The sequence below is a fragment of the Aricia agestis genome, chromosome 7 (assembly GCF_905147365.1).
Source record: "Aricia agestis chromosome 7, ilAriAges1.1, whole genome shotgun sequence".
NCBI lineage: Eukaryota > Metazoa > Arthropoda > Insecta > Lepidoptera > Lycaenidae > Aricia > Aricia agestis.
In genome coordinates, this window is record NC_056412.1 from 8806915 (window position 1) to 8830475 (window position 23561).

Below are 23561 nucleotides of genomic sequence, written 5' to 3' on the forward strand. Positions count from 1 at the left end.
GGCCCTAAGCATTGTAATATTATTCTGGCCTATTTTACACAAGTTGTAATGAATCTGAGTACATGTAATAATATGATAGTCTATTCAGCTTTTTAAATGCCTTTAGTAAATTTTAATTCAGTCATTTATTTTTAGATATAAAGACGGAGTCTATTTGACCGAAGGAAAGAACTATAATATCACGAGGAACGATAATACAATCTACTTTAAAATAGACCGTTTAAGCATAAATGACACTGGAAACTATACAGTGGTCGCACAAAATGAGTATGTCAGAAAAAACGTTTCCGTCGAATTGCGAGTTAGAGGTTGGTGAAAAATTATTTTTATTATTTTTGTGCACCCAAAATAGTAAATAATTTTACTCTCTGTATCTACTGTACCATAGAAGAAATTGATTCATAGGCAGTTTACGGACCAACGTCATTTGATCGGTTTATGTCAATTCAATGATTGGTTTGACTTTATACGACCAAATAACTTAGGTCCGCCATCTGCCCAGGAATTAACTTCTCTGATTGTACATCTGTGCTGAATTTTATCAAAATCAGTCCAGTAGTATGAGTCTATTTAATAGATATGTTACCGTTAATGTGCGTAAGCTAGTTAGACTGCAGATTAGTACAAGGTATTCTGCAGATTATCTGAGTGAGTCAGTTAAAGTACAAAAAGTTTATTCTATTCTCGTTGTATTACATAAAACAGCTTATTGTTTGAATAAACCATGTTATGTAGTTTTAATAGAGAACTATTTAATATAATTTTTTGGACATAAACAAAGTTATAAGTCATAAAATTTTAAGTAAAATGTTACTCCACTAACAAAATATAACAGATCGTATCAATTAGAAAAAAAATAATCAAAACAACAACAGTCTTAGGTTGATAAGCTTAAGTCAAAGTTTTTAGGACTTTTACGAAGGAAGAATTTCAAACTAACTAGGTAAAGTGAAAATATAAGTTTCTTTTATTTTCATTTCAAACTTTATCGGATGGTATCCCTGTTACTGTATCGTTACGTTAACGTTAACGTGCATAATACCTAGTTAATCTGTAGATTAACTAGGTATTATGCACGTTAACGTATTCTGCATTCTAACGGTAACAGATACTCGATATAATATCTTCTTTCATTTGTAGCATTTATAAAACATAGATAAAATTAACTACTATCCAAATTCCTCTTCTCTGATGTCTTCCTCAAGTCTTGCTTGATCTCAGTGGACTGTCTTATGAAGATTTTAATTTTCAGTTGCGCCAGAAATTAATATATGGGAAGATGAAGTTCGAGTTGGGGTTAACACGCAAAAGTCTCTGATATGTACTGTCCTAGCTTATCCACCACCGACCATAACGTGGACATTCCATGATGGCACAGAGGATCAAAATATTCCAGAAAAGGCACGTTATTATGTTCAAATACTTAGATCGATCCGGTTGATTCATTCTGGTTCCCTAACTTGATCAATTTACAGTAATTTCCGCAGCTAGTCGTCACATTTAAGACTCTTGTAGAGTTTTGTTTTTTTAATTTAAAGCTTCCCTATATTCTAGCTCTGGAAATCAAAACAGTATTCTTTTATCAAAACGGAATCGGAACTCGAACTGATTGCGAGAAGACCGGGGACTGTCACGTGCCACGCGACCAACGACAGGGGCGAAACGTCTTCTTCTATCAAATTTATGGTAGACGAAGTACCCGGAGGCTTCGGAGTTAAAAATAATGTCCCGAAGTCATATGCCGAGGGGTTAAATGTTACTATCGACTGCTATGCTTCGAAATCCGATTTCGACAATGTAACGTGGCATAGAAACGATGATGATAAACTACTCAACGGTAAGATTATATTTACCAAAATAAAGTTCACTGACCAAGTATCACGTGTATTATACATAAGTTATTGTTTTGCAGTGAGAATAAAAGAGACCTCGATGTCTTACATAGCGCGATTAATCCTACAAAATATTTCTTTGGAGGACGCAGGAATCTATACATGCGAAGCTCTGGATGAGGAGGGAGTTGTTAGTAACTACACTATGCCAGTCCATGTTGTTGGTAAGAAAAAAATCACCTTTTATGATAATAAAATAATACCTTCAATAAGCATGTTCTAGAGATTACAGAGAAGAGTCAAGCAAGGCACAAGAGTACTACCAGTCTTTTTCTCGATGAGTTTTATTGATTTTGTAAATGTGATTAGTGATAAAATGAATTTACTAATGGGGATTGTCCATTTTTTTTTATTTTGCTCATTACAAAAACATTTCAAGGAATAAGGTCAGTGATCGTTTTTCTGTATTTAAACGAAAAAGATACCCATTAGTTACTTATATTTTTTAACAAATATGTTTAACCTTTGTTTGACCTTCAATGGCGTTAAATTAGCAATAAATTCGACCAACATCACGTTTCGAACTTTTGGTAAGGTTCTCGTATCAGCTTTCACATAATGAGAACTTGCATTTGACGAACCACCCATTATAAATAAGATTGAAAGGGAATTTAAAACATACTCAGAGGTCAATTGTCCGCCGATGATGACGTCAGAGCGAAACTTTAAAAAATTATTGAGAAAAAACTAGCCAATGAATTTCAAAATTATTTAATTTATATTCTTAAAATACCCTATTTTAACGAAAAAAAATATAAAAAGTACATGTGATTTTTTTTGGACAATGCCCAGTGCTGATAATAACAAACATTATGATTTTAACGTATTAATGTATAAAAATTGTCATTTGTTAGAAAAACAACGGCCAGTATTCTACGAGCCCGTGTTCGACGCCGAAGTTGCGGCATTTCCGTATCAGCCCGTAAAGCTTATTTGTTCAGCCTTAGCAGTACCGTCACCCGAGATTATATGGCTAAAGGTATATCTTTAATCTCATTTATATCTTATATCTTTAAACAAGCAATTCTTGTATATATTATATAATTGGAATCTTGGAATCGGCTCCAACGATTTTCATGAAATTTAGTATATAGGGGGGTGATAAATTAATCTAGCTACATTAGCGGTCCCCCGACACACCGTGACAACAATTATTATGTACTAAAATAATTATTACTTTACACAAGTTAGGAATCATTTGAACTTAAAGGCAGTAAATATTATTTCATTACTTTTTAAAGATGTTTTGGCGGGGGTTTTTTTAAATTTCTTAATTTAATTTTATTAGAAAATGTCATTTTATTCATGTTTTATCGAATACCGGGCTAAGCTCGGTCATTTGAGGTCGCGGCCGTAACAACATATTGAAATTAAATTTAGATTAAAATACAAATAATACGCATAATAAATATTGATGGTAGGACATGCTTTTGGACAATCGTACCACAATGTGCCATACAAACAACAGTAATCTAAATAAAAGTTACATACAGGATGGCGAAGCCTTGCAAAATACGAGTGATGGAGAGATCATGATATACACAGATTATTCAGAAGAATTGAATACACCTGTCAACTCCTCGGTGGAAATAAAACAAATGTCTGAGGCACACAAGGGTAAATACGAGTGTAGAGCACTTAGCGATGGAGTTATGGAAATCAAAGCGTACAGTCTTATCATGAATGGTAAGTGCCTTTTAATTTTAATACTTGTAATTAGTAAATCTAGGCGTCTGACAATGATTTCGGTGTTTTCGAAGTGGGAGTCACTTTTTCTAGTAGAATGTTTTACTCTTATTACATTAGTAGACTAATAGGTAGAGCTCTTAGCGAACTCTTTCTTCCCTACCCTCCCATATTTCCTTCCCTACCCTCCCCTTTTTTCTTCCCTACCCTCCCCTACCCTATTACCCTATTCCCTCGTAAAAGGCCGGCAACGCACCTGCAGCTCTTCTGATGCTGGGCGTGTCCATGGGCGACGTAAGTTGCTTTCCATCAGGTGACCCGTTTGCTCGTTTGCCCCCCTTTTTTCATTAAAAAAAAAGTTAAGAACATATTTAATGATATTTAAACAATGATATTCTATGTTACTAAGTATTTTAGAAACTCATTGTATTTAAACATGATATCTAGAGATACACAATATAATTTTTTTACAAACAGTCTAACTGTGATTAAGTAACGCTCAAATTGTCTTGTCATGATAATACATTTTCATTGTAGTTATATTATTGTTTGTACAGTAATATAACAATAGGTAACCCGCACCGGTAATGTATGGCGATCATTAATCAATTGGAATTTAAAAGCATTACAGTATAAATAATAATTAGTATCAAAACTTTATTATTGTGTTAGCTATTATAATATAGCTAGGATAATATTTCTCCTAAGTGTCTGAAGTCTAAACACACCATACCGAAGTTACGCGACGGAATTTCGGCACGGTGTGTCATCGGTAATTTAAAATATATTGCAGGCGGAATCATGCCGAACTTCCGCCGCCGAACTTTGACATGGTGTGTTTAGACACAGTCAAGTCAGGTCAAAAATGTCAAGACGTAATGAAGCATATTGCAATTATTCGTATAAATGTTTTTCAGAAAAATCGCCCTACAAGTCAACATACTTAGGTATAGCCGGAGGCCTAGTGCTCCTGCTACTCGTTTTGGTGGTGTACTTAGTATTGAGGGTACGGAAAGAGAAAAAGTTCAGGAAAGAGTTGGCTGCAGCTGGATTATTGTATTTCAAAGAAGGAGTTCCGAAATCTCTTAACCCGGATCTCGGGATAGACGAGCAGGCCGAACTGTTGCCTTACGATGAAAAGTTTGAGTTCCCACCTGAAAAACTCATCATTGGTAAGTTCCATTTAATTTTATATAGTATCGATTTAATTATTAGTGACTAAAATAACACGTTGCCCGTTAACGTCTTCAAATATCTCGCAGTAAATATAATAATATTTTTTCGCATAAGCCAATATTCCGGGACCCAATAATAATGTCCATCAGCTTTTGAAGCACGAGCAGGAAACGGGCAGACAGACAAGAACGTTTTAGCATGTAAAGTGATATGAGACGGATACTCGTATAACAATTATTTCGGTCATGATATTGAGAGCAATCGAAAATAGAAATTCACCGATACATTTGTTTACTCAGGCAAGCAGCTGGGCGCAGGTGCTTTTGGCGTTGTTTACAAAGCGGAGGCGCGAGGGATCATCAACGCCGAGGAAGTGACTCCGGTCGCCGTGAAAATGGTGAAGAAGACCGCCGACAACATGTACATCAAGGCCTTGGCTAGCGAGCTCAAGATCATGGTGCATCTCGGAAAACACGTCAACATTGTCAATTTGCTGGGCGCCTGTACGAAAAACGCGGGGAAACGTAAGTGCTATTAATCTATACATATTACTAGATGTCCCGCGCGGCTTCGCCCGCGTAAATTATAAATTTTACAGAATCCGTAGGTACATTTTCCCATAAAAAATATTTCCCCCGTTTTTTCCCACATTTTCCTGAGTTTCTTCTGTCGTATTAGTCTTAGAGTAATAATATAATATAACCTTCTCGATAAATGATGAGTCTTACTCGATAAATGATCTATCTAACACTGAGATAAGTTTTTAAATCGGACCTGTAGTTTCTGAGATTGACGCGTTCAAGCAAACATACTCTTCAGGTTTATAATATTAGGTAGATATAGATTTTTTTTAATTATCGCTTGACAAACTCGAGTCTCGATCTAAAAGACTATGAAATGGTATAATATGGTAGTGATGATGATGATGATGATGATGAAGAATGTAATTTGCATAGTAGCATATGCTTTCTGTTCTTAAAACAACGCCGAAACTCCCAAACTTGTATCTATAAAGAATCAGGAATTCTCTCAGCACCTTCCGAACCACGGTATACCAGGTATATCTCGGTGCAAAATCTTACTTGTTGGTAGCATATGCTTAGAATACTTCTCACGAAACCGAAGTCACCATATGTTTCCCTATAAGTTTTGAGGAGTTCCCTCGATTACTTATGGATCCTTCATCAGATCACCACTTTTCTGAATATAATACCAAATTGGGATGATACCCTATATACCAAAAGAAAAATTTTGAAAATCGGTTAACAAACGGCGGAGTAATCGTTGAATATAAGAAAACGAACATAACACCTCCCCCATTTTGAAAGTCGGTTAAAATTGTAGCCTATGTGTTATTTATTTAATCTTTTAATCAGCACATGAATTGAATAACAAAATTTTTTCAAATTAATCGTAGCACCATCTGTCAGGACAAACTAAAATTGAAATAGAATAATATTGAATGCGATGATAGCGCCGTCCGCCGGATCTAATGTAAAACATTCCAAAATCAACAACTCCTTATAAATAAGAAATTAATTCAAAAAACATTTTCCAGTAGACCAAACTGTAAATCTAAACCATTCTCGAATCTCCACGAACACACACAAAAAATTTCATCAAAATTGGTCCAGTCGTTTAGGAGGAGTTCAGTCACATACACACGCACACAAGAAATATATATATTAAGATAAAACAAAGTCGCTTTTTTTCCCTCATGTCCGTTTGTTCCATTTTATCTTTAAAATTACACAACGGATTCTGATGCAGTTTTCTTTAATAGATAGAGTGATTAAAAAGAAAGGTTTATAAGTATAATAAAACAATTTTGAAATAAAAAAAATGTTTATGTAAATCTAAATATATAAATTATAAGCTAGATGATGAAGTCGGTAACTTACAAGGATTGTTCAAAATATAATGGAAAATATCAGTAATTGCTCATAAGTTGTAAAATGTAAGTTATTCCCTTCATCCACGCTTTAAGCACGAGTGATACCTGAGACAAGGACCTCTGACAGAATATGAGGACTTTTCACGTGAGAACTTTCGACGATCGTGCATCGGGGGTCAAAGACCATAAGTTTCTAATAGCTATTGTGTTATAAAGGACTACAATATTTCAGGGGAACTCCTTGTGATTGTGGAGTACTGCAAGTTTGGGAACATCCACAACTACATCATGCGCCATCGCGAGGTCTTCATAGACCAGCTCACCGACAATAAGGAGAAGAATTTTGGGAAGGTCAACCGCGGGTTCTCCTACAGTTCGGGAAGTACCGGGTATGTATTTTTGATGTCTAGGACTTTCTTATAGCCTTATGGACTTATAGACTCTGGGCTTGCATACATAACTGCGAATTCGCACAGTATCGCAAATATCGGTATTGTATTGGTAAAATACATTTTTTTATTACGTTTAAGAGTTTTTAATAAATTTTGCTGCAGATATTTGCGATGCAGATTAGCAGTTTTGTGTGGAAGCTAGTGTTCTGGTATAAGATTCGAAACAGACGTCGAGAAAAGTAGAGTCCCATTTTCAGTGGTATGTGTTATCTATATATATAAAAATGGATTTTCAATTGTGTTAGTAATGCTAAAACTCGAAAACGGCTGAACGGATTGGGTTAATTTTAGTCTTAAAATATTCGTAGAAGTCCAGGGAAGGTTTTAAAGTGACACGAAGTTCACCGGTACAGCTAGTGTTTGATATATTTTTCTCGCGACTTAAGGCTAGTGCTATAAAATTTTAAACTGGAGTCTGGAGAGCTTAAAGCAAAATGCTTATTTTGAGTGATCTGAATTTTCACTGTATTTTTGCATTCTGAGTCTTATACTTTACAGCCTAGGAATTGCCTGTCTTACAAAAAATAAAGAGAGTCATATTTACCGACTACAATTTTTCTATCTGGTGATTTATCACATTTTTAATGTTACGACTACAGCATCCATTATTTTCAATTCAAAAGTAAAGCGTTGCTTAACATGTAGCGCAAAACAATATATTATTAATAGCGTATTTTAAAATACGATGTTTATACAAAGTATGACGCTTCCAGATATAGTTGCGAAAATAAAATATTGGTTTAAACGCCAACACCTTTGTTTAGTATAAACACTGGCGCTGAAACCAATAAAGTTTTACGAGTGATTTCTTTTACGCTGAAGACGTAAAACGAAATTGTTAAATTAACCATTCGAAAGGCGAGTGAACGCTACATAATATTTTCGTCACCATTATCCATGAATGACACTGTTTGATATTATAATTAGGGCCTGTTTCACCACTGCCTGATAAAGTGCCGATAGGCTATCCACAACTTTTTTGACAGATTCTCCATATTCTATCTGTTAAGTTAAGTGGTGGATTGCCTATCCGGCACTTATCAGAAATTGGTGAAACAGGCCCTTAGTATTTATACTCTGAATTCTATTACTAATGCGGTCAATAGATTTGTCAAAGCAACTTTGCATTTGCGGTGCTGGTTCTATGAAAATTGTTTATAAATATCGATTGTGGTTTACGACTAAATCTTCTGCGGGGTTAAAATGGTTGCTTTGAAGAATCATGATATGAATCATAATATGATTCATTTTTCTAAAATCGAAAAATGCAAATCTGCTTGCAATTCATTTCTGTATTTTTGTACTGATTTGACATTTGTCAGTTTGACAGTTTTGACAATTCATTTGCTGAATTGATTGAGAGGAATTGCTAAATGTGACCATTTTAGCCCCGCTGAATTTATCCAGAATTCTGATTCTAGTCAGCGAACTAAAGCTTTGCGTTACATTCATACTAAATATAATAAACTACTGCAAAGTTTCCTCAAAATCCGTCTAATAAACAAACGTCTCACGTGGGAGAGCCATACTTTGGCACGAATGGGCCGGCTCGACCGGAGAAATACCACGTTCTCACAGAAAACCGGCGTGAAACAGCGCTTGCGCTGTGTTTCACCGAGTGAGTGAGTTTACCGGAGGCCCAACCCTATTCCCTTCCTTACCCACCCCCCTATTCCCTTCCCTTCCCATCCCTACCCTCCCCTATTATCCTATTCCCTCTTAAAAGGCCGGCAACGCACCTGCAGCCCTTCTGATGCTGCGACTGTCCATGGGCGACGGTAGTTGCTTTCCATCAGGTGACGCGAAAAAAAATTGGTGTCAAATATTAAAGCTTCGTAAAACCTTTGGAGGAACGAAGTCACGGCCAACGTCTAGTTAATTATATTTACCACTACTAATGTATTCTGTTCTAATGAATTAATCACTTAATTTTCACCGTATACCTCCGGGAATAGAGTACTCGTAGTTCTAATTAATTATATTATTATTAATGCAAAACGAGTCCTTGCAATTTAATTATGTATCTGTCGCAGCCGACTGGTTTAAATAGCCGTTCAATCAAACAGCTCTAGCCCTTTGACTGAACAACGCCATTCAATCACACGGCTATACGTCGTTTAGCCGACTTGTTGACTACAACGTTCAACAATACAGCTAGACAAAGCTTAGCCAACTGGTTTGTTTTTGTTTTGGCGGGGGGCTGCGCCCCCCGTGCCCCCCTTTTATTTGACGGCGGTCGCCGGCTGCTGCCGCAGCACCCTCGCTGCGCTCGCTCGGCTCCCTCTGTGTTGTGGTCTAAGTTCCAACCTAACCTAACCAACTTTTGGACTTTCTGGATTGTGTTTGTTTTTGTTTTGACGACGGGCTGTGCCCCCCGAACCCCCCTTTCGGGGGAGGCTGCGTCTATCCATTTCATAATCCCGTAATTTCTCCTCGAATATTTGTTGAAATTTTAATTCACTCGTATGTGCCTCCACAATTTTTGTCTCTTTAATAACACTTGTAACTTTTATTAACTACTTTCTTTCCGAAAAACAACCACAAACACCAACAAACACCTGCTAGTTGACGCCATATTGTAAATAAAACGCACCTAGCGCCGCAGCGGTGCGCGCTGAACTACTTCAATTAGACGGCGGCTTTTGAATCAGCTGTAGTGTTGAACGTTTTGAGCGACTAAAATATTCAATATAAAAGCTAGACGTGTGATTGAATGGCGTTGTTCAGTCAAAGGGCTAGCTGTTTGATTGAACGGCTATTTAAACCAGTCGGCTGCGACATATCTACCATTCTACATATTGATCCGACTTGGTTTTCTGGATCTAAACAAAATGTATGGTACTTTATGTACAGGGAAGTGGGTACATCTATACTTCTATAGTACGAATATTATAAATGCGAAATTGTGTCTGTCTGTCTGTCTGTCTGTCCGTCTGTTACCTCTTTACGCCTAAACCGCTGAACCGATTTTGCTGAAATTTGGTATAGAAATACTTTAAGTCCCGGGAAAGGACATAAAATACTTTTTTATCCCGGAAAAATGTATGGTTCTCGCGCGATAAACTAATTTTGGCGCAATGGAATTGCGGGCGTCATCTAGTAATGTTATAATAATAATATTATGAGACTAGATGACTCTAAAGATGAAAATTCGTTTATCGCACGGGAATCGTACATTTTTCCGGGATAAAAAAGTATCATGTGTTTCATCAGATAAAAAGTATCATTTCCCGGGACTCAAAGTATTTCTGTACCAATTTCAGCAAAATCAGTTCAGCAGTTTGGACGTGAAGAAGTAACAGACAGACAGACTGAATACTGATAGACGGACAGACAGACAGGCAGACATACTTTCGCATTTATAATATTATTACTATATTAGTATAGTTATTATTTTATACGTATGAAACCTTTCAACTAAAAGAGTCAGAAGGAAAAGTAAAAGGTTTCCACCAGTATTTCCACCAGATAGACTTGTTATCATTTACGTTCAGTTATTATGAGATTTTTGTTTCTTTTCAGTGGGACTAGTGCCACACATTCAATCAACTTTTAACCAATATGAATATTTAAGTGTTATAAATAACCAGTGACGTGAAATAATGGCTGCAACGGAGGCTGAGGCTTCTTTTTTTGATGAACAACCATCACGGCCTTACCGGTATTGATATGGAGCAAAAAAATCTCGTTTGTTGTTCGAGGCCCCACAATAATCATTAATTTTATTTTGATTTTAATATATTTCTTAAAGCGCCAACAAAAAAACGTAATAGAAAGCGAAGTCTGATAGGTTCCCATTTTCAATTATTAAGCACAGAAACCTAAAAGCTTAAAAATATTATTTTATGTTACTTTATTTAAAAATATATATCTTTATGTTTGCGGCTTTGCAAGAACATTGAGTATGAGTTTCGACTGCATATTTTTTTGCGGACAAGGCGTTAAATAGTTTATGTATTAAATGAAATGTTATTTATTTTATTTAAAAGAGTTAATAAATAATGTAACATTAATTAAAAACTATAAAGAACACTCCTTGTTCACTCGATAGACAAAATAACGACGGTAAATAAGCCCTTTCAAATAATCTTCCCCGTTTTTTCTATTTTCTTCTGCTTCCTTGCTCGTATTTATTTTAGCGTGATAATTTATAGCCTATAACCTTCCTCGATAAATGAGCTATATAAAAATAAAAGAATTTTCAAAATCGGACTTAATTAATTCCTGCGATTAGGGCATTCAAACAAACAAACTCTTCAGCTCAATAATATTAGAATAGATAAGATGTTCTGTGGTCAATTTGGTAGTCGCCAATTGGAATGAAATACTATTTTGTTCCTGTGAGGAACGTGTAAGATGGTTATATCGATGCAGCTCTGTATTCAATGGTAATGCTCAAATTTACGACCTTCATAATTATATTCTCAAGAGTCAGTAAAAGCTGAATATAATAATCGACTCAGAATTATATTTTACCGTCCAGACTGTAGAAGTTATAACGAAGCCTCAAAGAATAATTTATTAATGTAAGATGCAACAAAAGTCTAAGGTCGTCAATGGTCACCTAGGGAAGGGAAATTGGAAAAGAAATTAACCTTGCTCAAGACGTATCCGAAAATACCAAGAAGAAGAAATGATGTTTTTGTTTTACCCTTTAGTGGAAACAGAATAAGTTAATACATTGATACTAAAATTTGTAGACTTTTGAAATCTATACATAATATACTTATCAAATAGTCACATTTCATTAGAATTTTTCATTTTAGACCTATAGTTATTGATGACATGTCCTTTTTATTCGTTCATTATAACATAGAAAAAACTTCTTAAATTAGCAGTGTACAAAAAGATATGTCTGTATTTTTAGTTTTTCTTACTGAAGAGTCAGAATTTATATTACTCATACATTATAAACTTATAAATTATGACAATAACATTTTATAAAGTGCTGAATGAATTTAGGACCTAATATAATATTTTTATTCTTTCAACGTAAAAACGGACATGTACGACTTAACCGTTTTTACGCAGACAATTCAAGACTGAATTTGTCTTGAATTTTCAGCGTAAAAACGGTCATCTTGTAATTTTGGCGAAAATATTGAAAATATTTAAAATTGTGTTATATCATTAGAAACGGCCTTCATTAAGCTTTAAAAATCAACCAAAAACATTACGTGTTAATGTTTTATGATAATCTACAGTAACAGTTTGAATCTTAAAGACGCTCTCCTGAAAACCACTACTTTTGACATGTCGCTTTATACGTAAGGACCGTCGATTTATAATATTAGTATGGATTGTACCTACCACATAATATTATATAAGTTTTTAATTAATATTTTAATTGTATATTTTCAGGGTGTCTGACTACTTCGGCTCAAACCACACTCAGAACACCGAGCACACGTTCCTGAACACGGGGGCTTCGAACAGATCGGGAAGGAAAGGTTAATAATTGACCATACCAGCTTTGAAGCAGCTGCGTACCTCAAGAAAAACTAGATTATGAGTTATAATAGAATAGAAAAACTGGAGAGATTAACTTAAATTTCATTTATCATACATAACTGAGTTTTTTGCATGTACAGCGCAATTCAAAACTTCTCTACATAAGTATTTTTCATTCTTCTGTGCTTGAAGAAATCACAAAACAAAATCTACAATGGCACTGATTGAGTCTTTAATAATATTATCAAAAATGAAAATAGGTAAACAAAGAGAACGAAAAATTTTAATGGCTAAATGCATTAGTAGTAAATTATTGCCCGTACCTTGTAATGAGTACACAATATTATACAGGTATATGACAAAGCTATGAGTCAGACGGTATCATCTTACAATATGGACGCTGCAAGCTGCAACCTACAATAGAATATCGATTGCTACATATTATAATAATTATATTACAATTATTACTAAGTTAGTGCACATAAAAATACAAACAAATTACTAAAGTATTCACAAATAAGATATATCCATGATAACATTAACACAATAAAATGTTGCAACAGATAATCCGAAAAAACAAGAGGAGTCGATTAAAGGTAACAAACGAATCAAAGTTGTTAAAAAAACTTAACAATATACATAATATTATACCTAAAGTAGTAATCACTCAAAATAATATAAATGTTTGCATGTTTGTTGCGCTTTTACGTATCGAAACAGTCTTTGAAATTATATCAGCAGCCTGCACAGATAAAGCAGGTTTACAAGTTGCGACGCATGCTTAGTAGTTGTTGTTGTTGTTTCTTCGTACTTAATTATTATAATATAACATCTCAAAGTTACTGTAATTATGATTCATAGGTAAAGTTGTGATTCAGGCATTTTTTGTTCCGTTAATTTTATGTCATCTCTGGTTTTAAAAAGGTTGAATATGACATATCTATATTACCTATGCCATATTCAACCTTATTTCGCGTGATATTTTTACGCCTTAATTAGGCGCATCAAAAAAGTCACACAAGTAGTCGCATGGGGTCTCCACTGACCCCAAATAAAAAATGAAAATTAAGTTGAAGGAATGAATAAAACGAAGTATTAATTATTATGCGAATTGTTGAATGCTTTATGATAATTAATCTTAATAAGCAAAAACCTTCATTTGCCTTTATACAACTAAAAAATCAATCAACTACTGCTCTGTCTCGAAATCTCATAAATATCACTATGGTTGAAATCGAGATTTAAAAATCTATTATTCACTTTGATGACCAGATTTTTTGCAGCACCGAAGGAAGTAGGTCCTGTGCTAACACTGACAAACATATTTTCCTCATTTGTATGATTTGTTACGCACTTCTAGTCATCACCCCCATCATCATCATCATCACCATCCAGTGGTCAGGAATTATTTTAGGTATCTCTGGGCTCTAAAATCTTGTCCACCGATTCATACCCGTCACAAATACCGATTTGTGACGGGTATGAATCGGTTATATTATTTGAGCCTAACTTCAAAACTATATGCACCGGCATATAGTTTTGAAGTTAGGCTCAAAATATTTCTTTCATCTTCAGAAACCTTCCAGCCGCCAGCGTATTTTACTATCTATACTGACATTTTTACAGAGCAATTATATAAAAAAATGTTGTCAATAGAATGATGTACTTACTCATATATTTATAGATCATCCTAAATTATATCAAAAATAATTTAACAATTAAACATAATATTACAAAAATGAAAACTTGTCTTGTGACAAAAAAGACGTAAGTGGTCGCATGGGGTCAGTGCTCAAGAGAGTAGCGACACATGCACCATCGTTAGCTAACTGGCTACCACGTATTAGGATACCTTAATAGGAGTTAGAAAACTACCAAAAGGATCGTTGCACTCCTGGAACTCTAGCACTTTTTTTTTCGGTTTGAAAGTGATTTGACCCCATGCGACCAATTAAGGGTTAAGGTTAATTGGGTTCATTTATCACTGTTATTGGTATAATAGGTGCTTTTATATTGTAGTAAGTAGTATAATTAATAATATAGTATTCTAGTAGTATATAGTTACTACTATAATAGAAATAATAATTATGTTTGATACGTAACTATCTGCATCTACAGTGTAATAATTAATTATAATTTGTAGATGCCGGTAGAACTTTTTAAGACCGTTACAACCTTGGCATCTTAGATATTATATATTTTTATGATAGTGACAGCATTGTATATGGAAAAGTTGGTTTTCGGAATGTACTATCAGAGAAGCAAATAACGTAGAACTGCATACGTAATTTGGTCTCGTTATGTCAAACCCACCCGACAAAAGAACTAATATATTGAATTGACATAGGCCCGTCATCAGCCTATGAATTAAATTCTTCGATGGTACTTAGAATTTAACTATCGACATGTTTACCCATTTAAATGTTACAACTTTATTCTCCTTCTGTCTGCTTGTGCGAAATTTCTACCTTTTTTTTTACCTTTTTCGCTGACGTATGATTTCTTTTTGCCTAATTTCAGTGTCAGAAACAGGCTACATACAGCCGGAGTGGCGGTCGAATTATGAAAGTGACTACAGCTACGACGGCCGCAGCCCGAGACCGCTCACATCTCGAGATCTCCTGGCCTGGGCCTTCCAGATTGCTAGAGGAATGGAGTATCTAGCTAGTAGGAAGGTACAAAATAATATACTCATGTGTTTTCAAATTTAATACAGTATTTTTCATCTAGTTCTAAAGAAAAAAAAAGTAAATCGTAGTTAATATTTTAGTCACGAACAGCTATAATAAACAATAATAATCGATGCTTTTACAAAGTCTAACAATAATAACACCTCTCATACCGGTTTCGGTGATTGTGGCCGGTTTCATTGAAATCAGGCCAGTTATGCAGTAGTAGTTTTATAGTACCCAAATATTATATCCAAGAGCACTCTCTATTCCTTTATTCTTATAACCCAGAGGGTCAGAAGACCGACGCGACTGGCGAGAGATCAGGCGCAGGACCGACTTCTTACACGCCAATCCGACGCATTGATCATCTTACTTGTCAGACAATCAGGTGATCAGTCTGCATTGTCCTAACCAAACTTGGATATAATTTTTTTTTTTATGGAATAAGGGGGCAAACGAGCAAACGGGTCACCTGATGGAAAGCAACTTCCGTCGCCCATGGACACTCGCAGCATCAGAAGAGCTGCATGTGCGTTGCCGGCCTTTTTTAAGAGGGAATAGGGTAATAGGGGAGGGTAGGGAAGGAAAGGGAGTAGGGGAGGGTAGGAAAGGGAATAGGGTAGGGGATTGGGCCTCCGGTAAACTCACTCACTCGGCGAAACACAGCGCAAGCACTGTTTCACGCCGGTTTTCTGTGAGAACGTGGTATTTATCCGGTCGAGCCGGCCCATTCGTGCCGAAGCATGGCTCTCCCACGTATAACATGTTGTCCAACGCGAAAATCGTACCCACGACCTCCGAGTCAAGAGCCACGCTCTAAACTACAGGATCGCGGAGGCGTTAAAAGTAATTACAATACCGCATTACACTCCTACACAGAGATAAGAACGCTAGCTATAGTTTTTTTTTATTACAGGTTCTACATGGAGATTTGGCAGCCAGGAATGTACTTCTGGCAGAAGATAACGTGGTGAAAATATGCGACTTTGGATTAGCAAGAAGCATTTATAAAAACGATGAATACAAAAAACAAGAAAACGTAAGTTATTCTTGGAACTTTAGCTTATTGTAAGGAAAGTTTATCCATAGTACCAACGATATGGACAAATCTTTGGCTATTGATAGTCTAAGCGAATTTTACAATTAAGAATAAAGTACCTACTACTCAACAGTTTGTTCGATGGAACGAGTTAGCTTAAGTTAGTTTCAGTCTGAATTTCATATTTACCTTCTAGCTTTAGACGCTAAGTACGTAAAATTTTGTATTAATTGCAAACTATGTAATTTCTAAACTATTGTAGAGTTTGTCTAAAATAAGAAAATTAATTTTATCTTTTGTCGATTTATTTTAATTTTTCTATATGGATGACTTTTTAAATGCTTTTACCGTTAACCACTGACGCTATTATCTATTCTGTGGTGTGGGTAACAAGATTATCACTATGTGTATCTGTGTGTGGCATCATAGCTCCCATACGTATAGTAGCTAGGCAATGTAGAGTTTCTCGTTTGAAAGTCGATGTGGTCGAATGTGTTCTATAATTTTTATCATCATCGTGTCGATCACAGCAGGTCTACATTAAGTATTTTATTGATTTGTATTAAGTTTTGAAATTTTTGGAACGAAGTTCCTTATCGCCCGTTGCGAAAGGGGTTAGACGGAAAAAAATACACCAAAAATTGTAACGACACTTTGCTATAGTTGTAAGCCAGTGCGCATGTTTCTCTGTCTGTCTCTCACCCTCGACAACTCTCAATTTTTTTTACAGAGTCCTCTTCCAATAAAATGGCTGGCCATCGAGTGTATGACAGATCGAATATTCTCGACGCAATCGGACGTGTGGTCATTCGGTGTAGTGCTATGGGAGCTGTTCTCCCTCGCCAAGACCCCCTACCCGAATGTCAGCCCGACCAGCTTCCTACAGTACCTGAATGATGGGTGCGTATTCATAATACTTATCTTATATCATTGGAATCTCGGAATCGGCTCCAACGATTTTCATGAAATTTAGTACGAGTATATAGGGGGTTTCGGGGGCGATAAATCGATCTAGCTAGGAATCATTTTTCGGGACACAAATGTCCCAAAAATTATGTAGTGTAATAGAAGTGGGTATAAAAATCTTTATTTTTGTCTCGACGATGGCATACAATACAAAAATAAAAAGTTCGTTGTACTATATTAGAGTGTCTGCCAATATTTAAGTTTTGTATTACATAAACTGTAGGTAAAACTGTAGGTAACTGTAGGTGACCCCGTACAATTCGCTTAATTTTCAATGCTTTCATTTTAGACATCGTCTGGAAAAACCGCAATACGCAGACGACCGGCTGTACGACGTGATGCTTCAGTGCTGGCAACAGAAGCCCACGGCTCGGCCGAGCTTCACCCGTCTACAGGAAATGCTCGGATCTTTCCTCGAGGATAACGTGCGAAATGTGAGTTGTCATTGTGTAGCAGACTGCAGTGCGTGGCTAGAACGGAAAAATGCATTGTATGCCTCGGGCGATAATGTGCGATAACACAAGGCGCGATAACTCTTGCCGCAACGGCCATCACATCAACGTGGTATAAAAATTTATGTATTGTAAAACGGAAACGGAGCAATGTAGCAATATAATAAGGCTAATTTCAGTTATGAAAATATGAAAGTGCGGAGTATACAGTGTGTAACAAAAATAAGTGATAATACTTTAAGAGAATTCACTGTGAAAGTAATAATAATAATATGTTTATTGCCAAAACTTTTTTACACATAACATACCGATTCTATATATTACAATTTACTTAAGACTAGGATTTTTATGAGAAGACAGTTTGCAGCGGCCTTTGCACTAAGCACAGCTGAATTAGTTTTGATTTAGCTACTCCGCCCCAGACTTTAATTGCATAAATGAGTGTATATTGACAGAGAGCGTTGTATACGGTATTTACAACTTCCTTATTTGCCGAATATCTAAGTAGCAGCGCTGAAAGACGATTTTTTATTCACTTTTGTATGGGCAAGGGCCCGAGCGTCACGAGTTTCCCCATACAAAAGTGAAAAAAAAAATGTAGTATTTCAGCGCTGCTACTTTCACAGTGAACTCTCTATAAGGAACACGTACACTCCCTAAAGTATTATCACTTATTTTTGTTACACCCTGTATAATATAAATACATACTTTACTCTGTAACACGATGTAGTTTGATGATTATGGTGTTAAACTCAGCCAAGCCATAGACCAGAGACTGACTGGAAATATATTTCCAGCACTACGTGGACCTGAATGCGGCATACAACGATATGAACAAGAAGATAGACGGCCAAGAGGACTATTTGGCGATGGTGTCTGCGCCTGATTACAACAACCTGGTGTCGCCGAGTCCACACCACTATGTCAACGACACCCAGAGCTTCGTCATGCCTCCACCGCATCAGCTGCAACACGGTATGTACTTTTGGATTATACATTGCCCTATACATAATACAAGATATTAGTGTAAACACCGTTATCCTTGAAACCATCAAATGAGCCGGTCAAAATGAACAACTTTTTCTATGAGAACAATGATGGGAACTAAAAAACATCCGTCTTCATATCCACACAAATTGCCGATCTGGGCATCCATATGGGTATGAAGACGGCATTTTTTTTGGTAGAAATTTTTGCGCGCGTTGCCGAGAACGCGCCAAAATCCTATTTTTTTACTTATGTTAGTTCAAAATTGACCTAAAAAAAATTCAAACGTCCAGTATGTAGCTAATTAAATTGTCGATCTATTGGCGTGTGTTTCATATAACCGTAATTTGTAAATACTAGGGAGATACTGAATGTATGCTTGAGTATAAATAAATTGGTATTACTTTGGAAGCTGATATCATGAGTATAAAAAACAAAAATAGGAAATTAATAAGTAATAACAATGAAAGGAACGTTCATATACTGAAGATTAATGCTGTATTTTTATTATAATTTTGTAGCTTTCAAATTATGAGTTTATAAGACTCTAATAATATGATGAGTTATACGTGGGAGAGCCATGCTTCGGCACGAATGGGCCGGCTCGACCGGATAAATACCACGTTCTCACAGAAAACCGGCGTGAAACAGCGCTTGCGCTGTGTTTCGCCGAGTGAGTGAGTTTACCGGAGGCCCAATCCCCTAACCCCTACCCTATTCCCTTCCCTACCCTCAACTATTCCCTTCCCTTCCCTTCCCTACCCTCCCCTATTACCCTATTCCCTCTTAAAAGGCCGGTAACGCACTTGCAGCTCTTCTGATGCTGCGAGTGTCCATGGGCGACGGAAGTTGCTTTCCATCAGGTGACCCGTTTGCTCGTTTGCCCCCTTATTTCATTAAAAAAAAAAATTGTTAATTATGGCATCTCCGTAGGGGGAACGCCTTAAGTTATTATAATAATTGTATGAATGGTAGATATCTAAAACATAGATATATAATACAGAAAATATAAAAAATATTATTAGTTTTCAATGGTTTAAGTAGAATCATAATACTTATAATAATTGAACAAATATATAAAACGATATTATTTTTGTTTGAGACCCACCGAAGTCTTTAGGTAAGAGTTAAGACTATTCGGTCAATGGTTAGATTAATGTGTTTTTATTTATTATCCACATCCACCGTTCACAGTGTATAATTCTGCGCTGTTTATTCACATTATGCACATTGTTAATTGTTACCGTAAAATAAGTTTGAGTTAATGCTTTGTGGAAATGTTTTTTGTTTCGCGTTACATTACATCACATACATGAAATATTATAATGCATGTTCGGAAAACCACATATCCAACTACGAAATGTCTGCCAAAATTAAGCAAACTGAAAACGGTTTATTTATTCACGAAGATCTGATCTGAAATAGAACTTTGGAACAATTCGCTACGACCTTTTAGACTTGCGAGTATGACAGTTTTGTAGGTCTAAATTAAACCTGGTTGAATTTTCTAATTATAATTCATGTTTTCATTTAGAATTTTGGAATCGAATCGAAAACTTTTCGTCAGACAGTTCTTTATAATTTTAGATATTTTTGGTGTGCCTTATGCGTGTACCTATTACCATAGAGTAATAAATATACTGGTCTCTGCTATTACGAACGACCAAGAATAATAACGGGGTTTGTAGATGTAGTAGGAGATAATGTGTGACACTGTGACACTACGAATAGTTTATAGGTGTGTAGCAATAAAATATAGTATGTGCCGTGTGACATGAGTCATGACTCATGACCCATTCTAGAGTAGTAAGAGAAGGACTTATAATATCTTAGACAGAGCTGTAACATGAGCGGCTGTGTTGTCATCGGATTATTTGGTGTCTTTACGATGTTAAAACTATGACTTCAAAATTGGTAGCTGATACATTTAATTTTGTACTTGAAAACTTAGGCTGGTATAAATAGCCAGTACTTAAGATGCGACCCGGTCTCAAGACGCGGTTCGGCTCTCTAATTGGTCCAAATTTTGACAGCCAACCAATCACAGAGCCTGAACCGTGTCTTGAGACCGAGATGCATCTTGAGTACTGACTATTTATACCAACCTTAGAAGCAAGCAAAGGGTCAAATAATTATAATGTATTACGTTTTGTCTTTGATTTTAATAATTAATTGTGAAAGAAATAACTGTTCACAGTTATGATTTTAATATTACAACTGGACCTTAGTTTCTTTCGTGGGTTAAGAACACCTTCATAAAAATGCTTAAAATTTAATTTGAAATCATAATATTACGCTATATCCGTTTTTATAATAATAAGTCTATTTACGTTGTACCCGTCTCCCTATACAATATATTTGATACATTTCGTAAAGTATAGAATGAGGATAATAACGTCTATGTATCATAGAGAATATCTTTATTATATGATCATAACGAATTTTCCTTTGTCAGACGTAATGGAAAGTACCTCGTTTTGACGACATGAAAAGATTCTACACGGTAATGAAAGAGAACATTATGTATGATTGATACAAGGCATGATTTATTACTAACAATTTGTCGAGATTATAACTATTTGTGTCTACTCTCTACTTATTGACAATTTTCTTAACAATTTCCTTTTCGCCATAATATTATTATTGCGCTAGATTTCCTGTATGGATTTTTATGAAACAAAAATATTTTCATATATTATTTTTAATTCCGTCCAAACATGTTTGGTTTGAAATTTTATTGCTTGTGTTCTTAAAAGTATAAGCGTCTTAAAATTAATAATAAGAGTTTACTCTTTACCATTTATTATACAGTTCTTTATAATTTTAAGTTTATTTCTATTGAGAGAGAACAAATAATTTACTATAGATTTAGGATATCTACTTTAACACTTTCCTTCGTTTCCAATTTTATATTTGTAATGAAATAGTGACAAGTTTTGACATCGCATAAAGCAAAAGGAGCATTGTGTGCTTTATTATTTTGTTTGCCTGTATGTTCATGTATTTTACTGCTTTATTCTAATAAACCGTATGAATGTGCGTAATTAACAGCGTATTGTTCTTTTACAGACAGCGACGGCTACTTGCAAATGAGCCCAGCGAGGCAGTCATACAGTAGCCCGCGTTTTACAGGCAACAAGTTCGATTTCGACACGCGCAAAATGAACGTAAGAATGACGGAGCCGAACTGCCACGGCTCGGAGTTGACGCCGATGCTCACTCTCAACAACCTTCCCACTAAAGAGTCGGAGTCGGATCAAGACAACAGCTTCGTGTCCCACCACGGCACGTGCCCCCCGGTCGAGGAGGAATCGGACGACGTGTTCGAACTGAAGCAGTACAACATCAGGAACGCGGAACTGAACAAAGCCAACTCCCAGAATAGCGCCGTCACGAATCCCACGTATATAAGCTTCGATACAGAAAAGAAACCTAAAAATGAATCCAATAATTACATCAACGTTAATATACCAAACGGTCTAGTCAAATAGATTTTCCTCTGAATGTTCATTTCATGTCTACTTATTGCTATATTAGTAAGGTATCATAAGTCATTTTGATCTCCTACCTACTATGAGTAACTAGAAATCTCAGAACTAATAAATTATTTTAACCATTTCAAACGGGACATTACCTTTTTTCTTAATTTTCTTAAAAAATCAATTTAAAGATTTATTTCTTGTGAATCCATGCTAAAATGACTTAACAACACTCGTACCACGTACCCATGAATTTTTTGCCAGTATTTGCCTTTGTAAGTAACCCACCATGTACAAATTTAGTTTTCTAAGAACAACATATTTTAATATAATATTATAAATACACTTTAATAAAAAATAATATAAATTTTCATATTGTCTACATTCCAAAGTATAATATTATAAAACTCGGCTGGGTTTTATAATATTTGTTAGTTGTTTTTGGTTACTTTTATTTTATTTTCATACCTTGTCTTATTTAATTAAATCGTAGAAGTACTATATAATTTTATCATAGCATTATGATCATACTTTTAAGATTAATATTTTCTTAACATCGGTGCCGATCGTTATTCGTTGGCTTATAAGTAATATTGTGCATGTTGCTGTAAAATATTATGTCAATAGTAAATACTTCTAGATCGACAGACATAATATTGCCCCGCCGTTGGGTAGCGGCTGGTGGCTGCAGTGCCGCTGCGGCGACACTGACGTTTGCCATACTTACATAGTATTTGGTAATGTGAAGCGATTGACGCGTTGCACTTTTACCACCTTGTACTACGTTGTCGCACACCGCTCCACATGCTGTTATGTGGCATACAACGCCATAGAGTCATTTCAGACCACAACACGACGAGTAGATGCATTTCTTGTATTAGGGTCAATTCAAACCGCAACGCGACGAGGCGAGGCGAGGCGCGGCATAAATTTGTATGGATTTGACAGATTTAAATTGCGCGAGGCGACATGCCAATTTGTCAATTCAGTACAAAAGAAATGCATCAACGCGATGCGTAGATGCATTTCTAAATTTATATGGATTTGACAGATTCACAAGACGTCTTACGCAGTTGAAATCTGTCAAATCCATACAAATTTATGCCGCGCCTCGCCTCGCCTCGTCTCGTTGCGGTCTGAATTGACCCTTATTCCATTCCGACAACGCGACACAGCGGAGCAATGTGGCTTCGCTCCAATTTGTTAATATTATGCCTTTTGTATCTAATTGAATCTAATCATAAACATGGTCATTTCTTTATTACACATTATGTTTAGATTAAATTGGATTAAAAGGCAATAAATTACCGATATTTTTAAAGAACCTTTTTTATTAATAGTACATGATTATTCTGTGGTACCTGTGTAAGCTGTATGTCCTGCCAATGTTATATATTTTGAATTGATATATAAAC

General features: G+C 35.7%; 1 protein-coding gene across 5 annotated transcripts in view; it reads left to right on the forward strand.

Annotated features, from left to right (window-relative positions):
- LOC121728593 (vascular endothelial growth factor receptor 1) overlaps positions 1-22485 on the forward strand; it is a 34139-nt gene extending 11654 nt beyond the window's left edge. For 2 of the 5 annotated variants that reach the window (XM_042116765.1, XM_042116764.1), the window contains exons 8-23: positions 136-308; positions 1253-1401; positions 1555-1837; positions 1913-2056; positions 2747-2871; positions 3386-3578; positions 4496-4750; positions 5054-5278; positions 6881-7037; positions 12462-12550; positions 15072-15226; positions 16140-16262; positions 16993-17162; positions 17518-17662; positions 18478-18655; positions 21737-22485. In XM_042116765.1, coding sequence (XP_041972699.1) covers positions 136-308; positions 1253-1401; positions 1555-1837; positions 1913-2056; positions 2747-2871; positions 3386-3578; positions 4496-4750; positions 5054-5278; positions 6881-7037; positions 12462-12550; positions 15072-15226; positions 16140-16262; positions 16993-17162; positions 17518-17662; positions 18478-18655; positions 21737-22158 — 2986 coding nt within the window. In that variant the 3' untranslated portion in view covers positions 22159-22485. Of the gene's footprint in view, positions 1-135; positions 309-1252; positions 1402-1554; positions 1838-1912; positions 2057-2746; positions 2872-3385; positions 3579-4495; positions 4751-5053; positions 5279-6880; positions 7038-12461; positions 12551-15071; positions 15227-16139; positions 16263-16992; positions 17163-17517; positions 17663-18477; positions 18656-21122; positions 21171-21736 lie in introns of all 5 variants that reach the window. The other 3 variants (XM_042116768.1, XM_042116767.1, XM_042116766.1) reach the window with 2 other exon arrangements.
- Positions 22486-23561: the final 1076 nt, after the last annotated feature.